Raw genomic sequence first — 12,220 nt, 5'->3', positions numbered from 1 at the left:
TTGTTTTAACCATTTTATATAAGTTAACATTTTTTTCAATCCCTGAGTTGGAGTTCAGTGGTGTAAAAGCCTTTTTTTTTTCCCCTGTAGGCTATGGTAGCCTGAGGGCTTTTAAACTATCAATAGGCTTCTTGGCTTAATCAATGACTCCTGACCAAGAGATAAAGCAGGGTGTGGCAGAGATAATCCAGTGGTTATGCAAAGAGACTTTCACAGCCCTTCAGCTATGCCACCGAGGTATAGGTCTTCTCCTGAGTTTCCCGGTTAGATCTCTGTACCCTGGTGTCCCTCCCTTTTGCTGCTCCAGATTCTGAGGGTAGTAGCAATGGAGACTCAGAGTTGTACTTGGTGAGTCTCTGGGGAGTCCTTTCCTCCCTTCAGCTGTCCCCTTGTTGGTGGAGCAGACTGGAGGTAGTGTCTCCACTGACAAACTGTCGAACTGTTAGCAGTCACTTAATCTCTCCTTAGGCCCCTCTCTCCTCTCTGTCACCAGCCACGCGTGTTTGTACTCACGGGTGATTTACTGGGTTTCTGTGGTCATTCTAGTCCTGTCTTGTTTCGGTCCGGGTGGTCTCCTTTGGTATTCCTAGTTGATCTGGGAGAGGAGAGGAGAGGAGAGGAGAGGAGAGAAAGCGATCTGCTGCTCGTAGCTCCGCCTCCGGAAGTCGAAACTATTTTATTTATTTATTCCCTTTTTTTGCCCTTGTTGTTTTATTGTTGTAGTTATTATTGTTGTTGTCGTTGTTGGATAGGACAGAGAGAAATGGAGAGAGGAGGGGAAGACAGAGAGGAGGAGAGAAGCGACTCCCCTGCAGGTGGGGAGCCGGGGTTCGAACCGGGATCCTTATGCTGGTCCTTGTGCTTTGCGCCACCTGCGCTTAACCCGCAGCGCTACAGCCCGACTCCCATAGCTCTATTTTCTAAGGAAGTATAAGGCTTCTAGTTCTTTCTAGTCTAATAAGTTCTTTGATATTTTCTGGTCCTTCTCATCTTTGTTTGTAAGGAAAACATTCTTCAGATACTTTTTTTAAAAAAAGAAAAACATGTATTGGGCGGAGGGTAGATAGCATAATGGTTATGCTAACAGACTTTCATCCCTGAGGCTCCGAAGTCCCAGGTTCAATCCCTCACACCACCATAAGCCACAGCTGAACAGTGCTCTGGTTAAAAAAAAAAAAAATTATTCCCTTTTGTTGCCATTGTTGTTTTATTGTTGTTGTTGGATAGGACAGAGAGAAATAGAGAGAGGAGGGGAAGACAGAGAGGGGGAGAGAAAGACACCTGCAGACCTGCTTCACTGCCTATGAAGTGACTCTCCTGCTGGTGGGGTCCTGGAGGCATTATGCCAGTCCTTGCGCTTTGCGCCAACTGTGCTTAACCCTCTGTGCTACGGCCTGATTCCCCTTCGGATGCTTTTTAAAATAGTCTGCTTCCTTTTGGATAGTCCTGTCCAAGAAACAGCAGTCTGATTTTTTAACTTTCACCTCATATTCAAGCATTTATAGCACTATTCAGAGTCAACTAGATTAATAGGAAAGTTGGAAGAGACAAACTGGGATAGAATTTGAGTAAGGGGTCGGGTGGTGGTGCACCTGGTTGAGGGCACATGTTACAATATTCAAGGACCCGGGTTTGAGCCCCCAGTCCCCACCTGTAGGGGGAATGTTTCACGAGTGGTGAAGCAGGGCTGCAGGTGTCTCTCTGTCTCTTTCCCTCTCTCCCTGTCCCTCCCCTCTCAAGTTCTCTCTGTCTCTATCCAATAGTAAAATAAATATATTAAAAATAATTTGAATAAGAGCTTATATATACTTTTTCTTACATAGCTTACATTGATTTTTTCTCTCCTTTTCTTGGTGTGTAACTTTTGAAAGTTTGACCCTGATGTCATTTTCTTTTTTCTTGAGTAAATATAATTCTAGTGGTGCAAGTGATGAAACTGCACATCCAGAGGGCTTTGCCCAAGTCACTCAGTGCTGAACTGCTCAGTCATCCTTCATCTAGTCCCAACAGAAGAACTCCTGACAAGCACAATAGGTGTTTAAGTTCCAGTTGACTCACTCATAATTTATTTACCTCTTAATCTAAATATCTTCTAGGGGGAGGGGGAGAAAGTTTTGTTGTTGCTGTTGTCTCTGAGCCTTCACAATTCCAAGCAGACTTTCTCAGGTAGGAAAAGTGAGACCAGGGACTAGACATTAGCTCACTGGGTTAAGTGCACATAGAACAAAGAACAGGACAAGTGAGACAGATGGGGAGAGATGGGAAGATGCCACAATGCCACAGCTTCCTCCAGTGTGAGGACCTAGCTCCAGCCTAGGCCCTGTGTGTGACCAAACAGGTGCATTATCCAGGTGAACCATCTTGCTGGCCCGAAAAAAATCTTAAAATGTCAATTGTGGGGGTTGGGAGGTAGCACAGCGGGTTAAGCACACATGGTGCAAAGCGCAAGGACCAGCGTAAGGATCCTGGTTCGAGCCCCCAGCTCCCCACCTGTAGAGGAGTCACCTCACAAGTGGTGAAGCAGGTCTGCAGGTGTCTGTCTTTCTCTCCCCCTCTCTGTCTTCCCTTCTCTCTCAATTTCTCTCTGTCCAATCCAACAACAACATCAATGGCAACAGTAACAACAAGGGCAACAAAAATGGGAAAAATGGCCTCCAGGAGCAGTGGATTCATGGTGCAGGCAGGCACCAAGCCCCAGCGATAACCCTGGAGGCAAAAAGAAAAGAAAAAAAAGTCAATTATGTCTTTTTGTTTTTATACAGAAAACTGCCCCTGTGAAGATCTGTAGGTAAGTTTAAAAGAACAAACAAACAAAACCCCACAAACCACTAAAAATACAGAGAGTTAACAGAGGTAGCCTTTATAAACACTCCACTATTGCCATTTTTTCTTATCTTAACATTTACTGTATCTCACTCCTTTTGTTCTGCTGTTTAATTCCTAAGGGCACATGACTCCTGTTATATTTCAGCCATGGAACCCCAGAGCTTCACTAAGACTTGTACTAAACCAATAAGGAATGAAATGGAAAACTTCAGATATATAGTATCATACGATTGCATATAGCCCCCATGCTGTACCCTACACCTTCTTGACATAATTTCTAGCAGGGAGTTTAACCTCTCACTTCAGCCCTCTGATAATCATTAATCTAGTTTTAGTTTTGTCTTGTCAGGATGTTTTCTTCTTGTGTAAGTCGCGTAATTGTGAGTGGCATAACCGGGTCTGATTACTCAATTTTCCACTAGTATATTTTAGGGGATCCATAACTTTAAAAATATCTCACTGTGTTACATGCTTCAGAGGCACACTGTTTTTCTCACATGAGCCAGCTGTGGCCATGCGAATGTCCTGTCCAGAACCATCTCTGTGAAAACGGCTAGCAGAGCTATAGAGAAGGAACTGTCTAGCTAGCAGTAAAGCACTACCAGCTGGAAACTACACAGGAAGCAGAGTTCTCACACGACCCCAGGGGAGTTGGTGTTGAATCCACAGAATCTTTGCTTCATCCAAATTGTGATCAATGTATTTCAAATCTCACATCCTCTGCAGGTAGCCTTTGATGTTGAAAAGTGAAGCTGTGTGTTTCATCTTCTTTTCCACAGTGCCCTCTTCCTCTTGGCTGCTGCAGGGTGTCTTCCCTTCAATGATTTCCAGGTAAGTACAGGTCAGCTCACTTTGCCTTCCAAGTACCTTTTGCTCTCTGCAGCTTGTGTGTATGAGCAGAATTTCTTGGTTCTTCCTATGGGAATTAAGATAGCCCTGGTCTATGAAAAGGCATTTCAAAGCGCTCAGACTGGGTGCCTTTGGACTTCGGGCGCCTGTAATCTGTGCAGTCTGCCTTCTGTAAGTGCCACCTGCAGACCAAGGGCTGAGTGGCCCACGGCCTCTAGCATTTGAGGCAACGCTGAGTCTTTTCCTTCATCGCAGCAGCCTCATCTGCAGGGTGATTTTTTACCTTGTTATTCTGAGTTTTTCTAGACTAGGCACCAAGACCCTGTAGTCATCTCACTACTGGGTCTCTTTTTACTTTTTCTTTCTCAGTATTAAGTTCCCATCAAGTGTCCAGCATTGAAGCAGACTCTGGGATCATAAAGAATAATTGTCCTGTAGTAGGCCAAAGTCTAGTTAGGTAAGGGAGAGCAAGAATAGATAGCAAACAACTAATCATAACCCAGGAAGCCAGTACTCTGTCTTAAGGAGGTATGGGATGTTGGTGGTACCTGGGGAGCCTTGGGGTCTTGGGAAGAAGAGGACCTGCTGTGTCCAAAGCTATATATTCTTGATGACATTTCAAAATCCCACAGTGATTACACAAGGCTAGCCACTTAAAAAAAATTTTTTTTTGTTATTGGATAGAGACAGAAATTGAGATAGAAGGGAGAGGTAGAGAGGAAGAGAGACAGAGAGACGCCTGCAGACCTGCTTCATTGCCTATGAAGTGACTCCCCTGCAGGTGGAGAGCTGGGGGCTCGAACCAGGATCCTAACTGGTCCTAGTGCTTTGCACCACCACGTGTGCTTAACCCACTGTGCTACTGCCCGACTCCTAAAGCTAGCCACTTTTTTGTTTGTTTGTTTGTTTTCTCTTTCTTTTTTTTCAAATATTTTTGTTGCCCTTGTTATTATTGATTTTGTTGTTGTTGTTGGATAGGACAGAGAGAAATCAAGAAGAGGAGAAGACAGAGAAGGGGGAGAAAAAGATAGACACCTGCAGACCTGCCTCACTGCTTGTGAAGCGACACCCCTGCAGGTGGGGAGCCGGGGGCTTGAACCAGGATCCTTACACAGGTCCTTGCGCTTTGTGCCACGTGCGCTTAACCTGCTGCACTACTGCCCGACTCCCTACTGGCCACTTTTATTATCTCCATTTCCCAGCTGAAGAATAAGGGTTCCTGAAAGATCACCAGCTAACTAGAATTTAGCACAGACCTTTTTTATGCTAGAGCCAGATTCTGCTTACTAGACCTACACTGTGATGGGTTAGGAATCAGCCAGGAGAGCAGAGCAGATATGGGCCAAGCCCTAAAGCGTTCTGCTCATTCTGTGAGTCTACTTTCTGGAACACCTATTATGTGTGTGTCCCTGTGCTACTCTTGCGCTCAACTCTGACTTGAGGTGGTGCAGGGGATTGAATTTGGGACTTTGAAGCCTCAGGCATGAGAGTCTCTTTGCATAACCATTATGCTATCTACCCCGCCCCCTTCCTGGAATTTATAGTCCTGTGTATCTGGAGAGACAGACAGAATAGGTCACCTTGAGTATGGTAGATGATATACACTCCTCTGGAGAAAAATAAGAAAGCGAAGAGGAAGTGGTGGCCCTTGACAAAGTTACTGGAGGCAGATTCAGTCTTTCTCTGTAGGAGTGGGGGTGGTGGATGGAGCCGAATGGCAGCACAGAAGCATATTGTAGAATTCTTGGGCTTTGGATTTTGTCCTGAAGTCATTGGGGAACTATTGAACAATTTGAAGCAATAGCTGACTCCATCGGATTATTTATTTATTTGTATTTTGTTTTTATCATGAGATTAGTTTTTTTAGAGACACAGGGCAGGGGGCAGTGTGGAGAATAGAGAGGGGGTTCTGGAGACAGAGATCTCTGTTAAGAAGATGCTACAACCTCTGAGAAAGAGACAAAGAAGGCCTGAGCCGAGGCCCCTGGAGTCCTGTGTTTTTCCACAAGCTTTTGACCACTGCACTTGATGTTTAGAGCTTCCAGCCACCATCTTTGGTCTTACTTATAGAGTAGTCACCCTTTATCTGCAGGGAGTATGTGCCAAGACCCACAGTGAATACCTGAAATCATGAGTTAGACTGAACCCTATGGAAACTTTGTTTGCTCCCACCTGGATATACTGAAGTCATCTTCTAAATTAGGCACAATAAAAGATTTAACAATGGGAACCACTAACAAAACAGTTCTAAACATCCTTAAAAGTTATGTTAACTATATCTTTTTAAATTATTTATTGAATAGAGACAGAAATCAAAAGGGAGGGAGGGAATAGAAAAGGAGAGAAAAAGACATCTGCAGCCCTGCTTCACCACTTGTGAAGCTTTCCTCCTGCAGATGGGGGCTGAGGGCTTGAACCTGGCTCCCTGAGCACTGTAACATGCACACTTTACTGTGTGTGCCACCACCCAGCCTTCTCTGAAAATATCTTACTGTACCTAATGTCAGACTGTGTTGTACTTCGGGTAATTGAAAGCATGGAAAGTGAAACTGAAGATTAGAAGGGACCACTATATTTATAGTGGTTCTTGAGACAGAGATAGAGGCAGGGTACAAGAGTGAGAGACCACAGCTCCATGGCTCCTGTCCACATGCTCAGGGCTGGTCTTGAACCTGTGTTGTGCACATGGCAGAGAAGCACGTCCTTCGCTGAGCTATTTCACCCACTCTATTAATAACCATTTTTTAAAATCCTGTATTACAGTTTGATCCAGATGGATATTTCTGGGCTGTGGTTCACTTCTTCTGTGTAGGTAAGTTTCAAAATAATGCACTTTTAAGTGACCCTAGGTAGTTGAGTGATTGAATATACTGTGTCACAAGTAAAATTGAAGGGGTGTCTTCTGGTTTGATTTCCCTATTTTGGAGTTCTCTTTAAATGTTCCTTTTCTAGTATAGTCAGTCTCACTCTTACTCTCATTCTTGCTCTCTCTCACCACATCTTGGGCTCTATGTATACATGTCCACTTATGGACTGTTGGGTGCTCTCTAAAATTGATGGGAAGAGATCCAGAAGTTTGTATAAAAAGCTGTCATTCGGGTCATCTGGGAGGTGATGCAGTAGATAAAGCACTGGACTCTCAAGCATGAGGTCCCGAGTTTGGTCCCCAGCAGCACATGAACCAAGTGATGTCTGGTTCTTTCTCTCTCTCCTTCTATGTTTCTCATAAATAAATAAATACCCTCTCATTCAGCAGAACTGAATTTCCCCTTCCCCCCGAAAGTAAATGAATGAGCTAAAAGAGCTATCAAACTTTATTTCAAATCATATATGTTCAGTGTTTCTTGTCTGTTTTCTCTGGGGAGAAAAAACAGTGCCCTGACTTTGTTACGTATAGTTCAGAGATCTAGTGGTTCTCTTTCACATGTGTACCATGCAAAGGCAAACAAAAACTCCCTGTTAATTGTGCCCTTCTGCTGATTAGGAGCTGGGGATTATCAGGCCCACATTCTTGAAATCTTCCACAGCAGTTTTGGTTGCCCCCATCCATTGGGGTTAACCCATAGGGAAAGTAGTGACAGCCATCCTACTGGGACCCCCTTCTCATTGGTGGCCTTGTGCTTCCCTGGAAGTGAGGGTCGACCTTTATGCACAGTGCCCTGGTTGGTGGGTTGGTGACATATGTTGCTTCCTTTTCAGGAGCTTATAAGATCCTTCAAAAGTCCCAGAGACCCAACGCATTAAGGTAAGCTTAAAGTTTGGTGACTTCATTTGGTTCAAGGAAAGGGATGAAACTCACTGTCTCATCAGCTTTGTCCTTTCTGCCAGAGACTCTGCAAGTTTGGTGAGCTTTCTCTTGTTCAGTTTTCAGTACCTGAAATATATCAGCTGTTAGTGAAATCACACAAGTCTCTGTCTTCTTTTTTTCAGAAGCAGTCATTTCAGTGACATTTTTACAAAAAATATGTGAATTCAGAAGCACAATTTGCTTTTAAAAGATTTATCTGTTAAAGAGGTGGGGTGGGAGAGGCAGAGAACAAGAGAACCATATCATCACTCTTGCACGTGCAACGTGAGGAACCAGACTCTGGCCCAGTGCTCTCAAGCATGGTGCCACCTCCCCAGCCACACAGTCCTACCTTACTTCCTTGTCTGTTTCCTTACTTGACCTGGCTGAGACCCAGAGGTTCCCCCCAGCTTTATTCTAGGATAGAATGAGGTCTTTGTGGTGGGTACTCAAGGCATTGGCCTTGGTGAATATGTATGAAAAAGATGAGAATTCAGACCTCACCTGGACTTTAACTATAAAGTCAACAGACCTGGACTGACCAGCTGATCAGCTGGGACCTGCCTGGAAAGGTCTGAGCAACTGATGCCTGGGGAAAGGCTGTGTACTTTGAGATGTGTGATTTTGAATGCCCGAGGCATCTTTTGTTATTTTGATAATGGAATTTTGCAAAAAGAAGCTAGTGTAGTTTCTAGGGTAAAATATTGACTGCTCAGTTAAATTTGAATTTCAAATTCAGTAGAGAATCCTTTTTTATAAAAAACTAGACCATGACTCCTCCCTGACTATGGTGATTCTGGGGCTTAAATCTGGAACCATAGAGCCTAAGGTATGAAAGTCATTATGCATGACTATTATGCTATCTCCCAGTCTGCAGAGTCTTCAGATTTTTAAAAAATATTTATTTATTTATTCCCTTTTGTTCCCCTTGTTGTTTTATTGTTGTAGTTGTTGTTATTGATGTCGTCATTGTTGGATAGAACAAAGAGAAATGGAGAGAGGAGGGGAAGACAGAGAGGGAAAGAAAGAGACACCTACAGATCTGCTTCATCACCTGTGAAGTGAATCCCCTGCAGGTGGGGAGCCAGGAGCTCGAACCATGATCCTTATGCCAGTCCTTGCGCTTTGTGCCACTGTGCGCTTAACCCGCTGCACTACCACCCGACTCCCCAGATTTTTTTAAAGATTTTATTTATTTATTAATGAGAAAGATAGGAGGAGAGAAAGAATCAGACATCACTCTGGTACTGCTGGAGAGTCCAATGCTTTATCCACTGTACCACTTCCTGAACCACAATTTCTTCTTTTTTTTCACCAGAGCACTGATGAGCTCTGGTTTATTGTCATTAATGTTCGGGGCTCCAGCAGGCCGGGCTAGCTTTGCAGCGGTAAACAGAGACTCGAGGACACACAGCTGGGCCGGGAAGCTGTATTTCTTTATTCACAAACAACAATTCATAAACTAACCCAAACTAATCACCACACAGATCTGTCCTGCATCCTTCTCCTCCGGCGGCCGTGCCAAGAACTGTGGAAGTCTGTCAGGGTTCCGGGGGTGGGGAGAAGAGGGCCTGCGAAACTCGCAGGGGCCATACCACAATCTCCCAGAGGCGAGGGGGGGGGTGAGACCAAAACCAATGTGAAGCATACAACAATTCCCCCTTTTCTTTTTAACTAAATGACCATAATATCAGGGCTGTGGGGTGAACAGAAACCTATATCGTACAGGCATTTTTTTAAAAAAAGAAACTGGCAAAAACATGGAGGAACATGTAAGCGAGTAACAAGAACCAATGTGCTGCCAAGGGAAGGCCTGAGGGGGACTTTTTTTTTTGCCTCTGGGGGGGCGTTACTTGCCTCGACAGGCATTTTTTGGCATGGGGGCGGGGAACGGCCTAGAGTCCCAAGGCACCTGGCTGCAGTCAGTCTTTGAGAAACCCAGCAGCATAAAGGGAAGCTGCAAAGTGTCGAAGAGGTGTACCAGTGAGTCCGATAGAAATGCCAGTCCAAAGCAGATGTCCACGGAAGAATGCCAGGGGATGGAACGTTGTATGAGGAAGGTCAGCTGTTGGAATTCCACTTTTCTGTAGAGAACTTGACAGCTGCAATTTACTTACTATGAAACAAACCTTGTAGCAAGTTAGAAGTTTATCACAATTGATAACTCTATTACAATCATTAGCATAACCATAGCGCAATCTAACGTTTTTAAATGAGAAGGAATTTGAGAATTTTACATATCAATAAGTCTATTTAACCTTCTGTTACACCCATTCAAGATGGAGACACACTCTAGGTGTGCGCAGGTTTTTTTTGTTTTTTGTTTAGACTAACTTAGTTAAAATATATTGATTTTTAACTAATTTTTAACTCAGACTTTAAATGTAAGTTAATTTTACCTTTATGAGAACTATGTTGAAAACCATTTTCATTTAACTCTGTCTGGTAAGAATATAGCCTTAAAGTTACATTTTTTAACCTTAAAGTTAATGTTTACCAAACTTTAAACACACACGTAAACATGGTCTTTAATACACAAGGAGAGAAACCTTTGTTATGAAGACATGTCATTTTAAACACGAATTTAGATCTATACTGTCTTAGTTGTTGGGGGAGTGCGTTGTCCAGCGGTGGCCTCTTGAGCAACTTCAGCTTCAGGAATTGTAGGTAGTGATCTCTGGACGAATCTCTGCGTATTCTAGCTTGTGTGCCTTCAGACCCAAGCTGGAGATCTCAGCCAGGTGACCCAGTTTCGGCAGGGAGCCTGCGGTCTCCGGGTGGTCTGGGATCTGCCCAGACTTCATAGCAGGAGGGCGGGCGGGCCAGCCGTGCAGAAGGCACGGGCTGAGGTGTCCCGGGGTGGCGGCCATGAGAGTCTGCAGCTTTGCCTGCCATGTCTGGTGCCCTGCTCCCAGCAGCCGAGGAGCGTGGGAGGAGCCCACGCCCAATGCCCCACGCCACGCGGCAGAAAGCCGGCTCATGCGGGCTGGCGTTGGGCTCCTGCGGGCTGGTGTTGGGCGGAAACCACAGAGTGGTCCAGAGATAAATGTTCCAGAAACAGCGAAACAATCTCGTGAGGAAAGGGCAGAGGCCTTTGTAGATCTCTTCACAAGCAGAAGAGAAGGCTATAGTGCATAGGTAGCCAAATTGTCTTCACTTATCTGAGAGATGAGCAGGTTAGGTCCACGTGGGCGCCATTTGTCGTTAATGTTCGGGGCTCCAGCAGGCTGGGCTAGCTTCATGGCGGTAAACAGAGACTCGAGGACAGACAGCTGGGCCGGGAAGCTGTATTTCTTTATTCACAAACAACAATTCATAAACTAACCCAAACTAAACACCACACAGATCTGTCCTGCATCCTTCTCCTCCGGCGGCTGCGCCAAGAACTGTGGAAGTCTGTCAGGGTTCTGGGGGGGGGGGGGGAGAAGAGGGCCCACGAAAGTAGCAGGGGCCATATCACAATCTCCGAGAGGCAGGGGCGGGTGGTGGTGAAACCAAAACCAATGTGAAGCATACAAAAGTTTATGGTGGTGCAGGGGATTGAACCTGGGACTTAAGAGCCTCAGGCATATGACAGTCTGTTTGCATAACCATTATGCTACCTACCCCTGCACTGATTTTTTTAAATATAAAAGTATATCTTATACCTTAATGCTTATATGCTAGTCCACTATTCTTTATCTGAAATGTTAGCCCCAGAAGGCAATTCAGTGGCCTGAGAGAACTGGCATTCTGTTCAATATGACAAATATACACATAGTAAAGGATTCACCACAAATAAAAAGACATCAACTGGTTTTGAATATAACATGTTCTTCACAATATTTATAAATGTAACTGATGTGTGGGTGCACTCTATTAATCAAAGATCATGATTGTTTTGTGTATGCGAAGCACTTCTGTTATTTCACATTGTGTCTTTTTTTTTCATTCCTTAGTGACATTGACCAGCAGTACTTAAACTATATATTCAGGTAAAATCTAATTTATATATTTATTATTATTATTAACATCACTCCCACCACCAAAGGTCTGTGTCCCTACCCCCCAGCCCCTATAGTGAAAGCTGGAAAATCTACCCTCACCCTCTACCAGAGTTTTTTTTACTTTGGTGTAATACTCCAAACTCAATAATTTATATTATCAAATGAAATGGGATATGTTCAGGGTGGTATGGCTGTAGATATGGCTACCTTTTTCAGAGAGTAACTCATATCCTGCTGGAGCTGATGGCCTTCCCCCCAACCCTTAACAGCTTAATTAAAGCACTCTATGCTAATGTGGCTTCCAGGAAGGCAAGTTTAAAAACAAAATCATAAATGACCAAAAGTTGAGGAAGTAATCTTGTTCTTAGAGCAGACAAGAGGGATCTGTCTTGGAACCCAAACTTTAGAAGACCAGGCTTTCCCCATGGAATATGGAGTACACAGGCTAGGAGGAGCTTTCTTTCCAAAGCTCACTCTCTCTTCTGTTGTGCTTCAGGTCCTTCTGTTCAGGTGGTCCTGAGTGTAATCCCAGGACCTCCCTTGTTCTATCTTCTCAATTTATTCCTAGACCCATGGGTTATCCAAAGCAACACTGTTAGTGAGAACACTATGCATGATGACACCTGCAGACTGAGGTGTCATATGTGTGGCTGAGATCCTTGGGGTATAGGCTGGATCCTGGTTAGGGAAGCCAGGAGCCAGAGACTGAATCTCTGCCAGACTGCCACACTCAGACATGACGTTCCAAAGACACTGAGGATTCTCTTTTTTA

At 44.4% G+C, this 12,220-nt stretch overlaps 1 protein-coding gene across 10 annotated transcripts in view; it reads left to right on the top strand.

Moving 5' to 3' along the window:
• The window catches only part of TMEM241 (transmembrane protein 241), a 181,689-nt gene that overhangs the window by 81,049 nt on the left and 88,420 nt on the right, over nucleotides 1-12,220 (top strand). For 9 of the 10 annotated variants that reach the window (XR_009545056.1, XM_060173606.1, XM_016190468.2 and 6 more), the window contains 5 exons: nucleotides 2,763-2,788; nucleotides 3,606-3,657; nucleotides 6,439-6,487; nucleotides 7,375-7,420; nucleotides 11,401-11,436. Coding sequence is in view for 9 of the 10 variants with exons in the window: in XM_060173606.1 (XP_060029589.1) it covers nucleotides 2,763-2,788; nucleotides 3,606-3,657; nucleotides 6,439-6,487; nucleotides 7,375-7,420; nucleotides 11,401-11,436 (209 nt within the window). In the remaining variant the exon portion in view is untranslated. The remainder of the gene's footprint in view (nucleotides 1-2,762; nucleotides 2,789-3,605; nucleotides 3,658-6,438; nucleotides 6,488-7,374; nucleotides 7,421-11,400; nucleotides 11,437-12,220) is intronic. The other variant, XM_060173602.1, reaches the window with a different exon arrangement.

The sequence above is a fragment of the Erinaceus europaeus genome, chromosome 15, assembly GCF_950295315.1.
Source record: "Erinaceus europaeus chromosome 15, mEriEur2.1, whole genome shotgun sequence".
NCBI classification, from domain to species: Eukaryota; Metazoa; Chordata; class Mammalia; order Eulipotyphla; family Erinaceidae; genus Erinaceus; species Erinaceus europaeus.
Note: the sequence above shows the minus strand (reverse complement) of the source record. Positions and strands in the feature narration are given on the sequence as shown.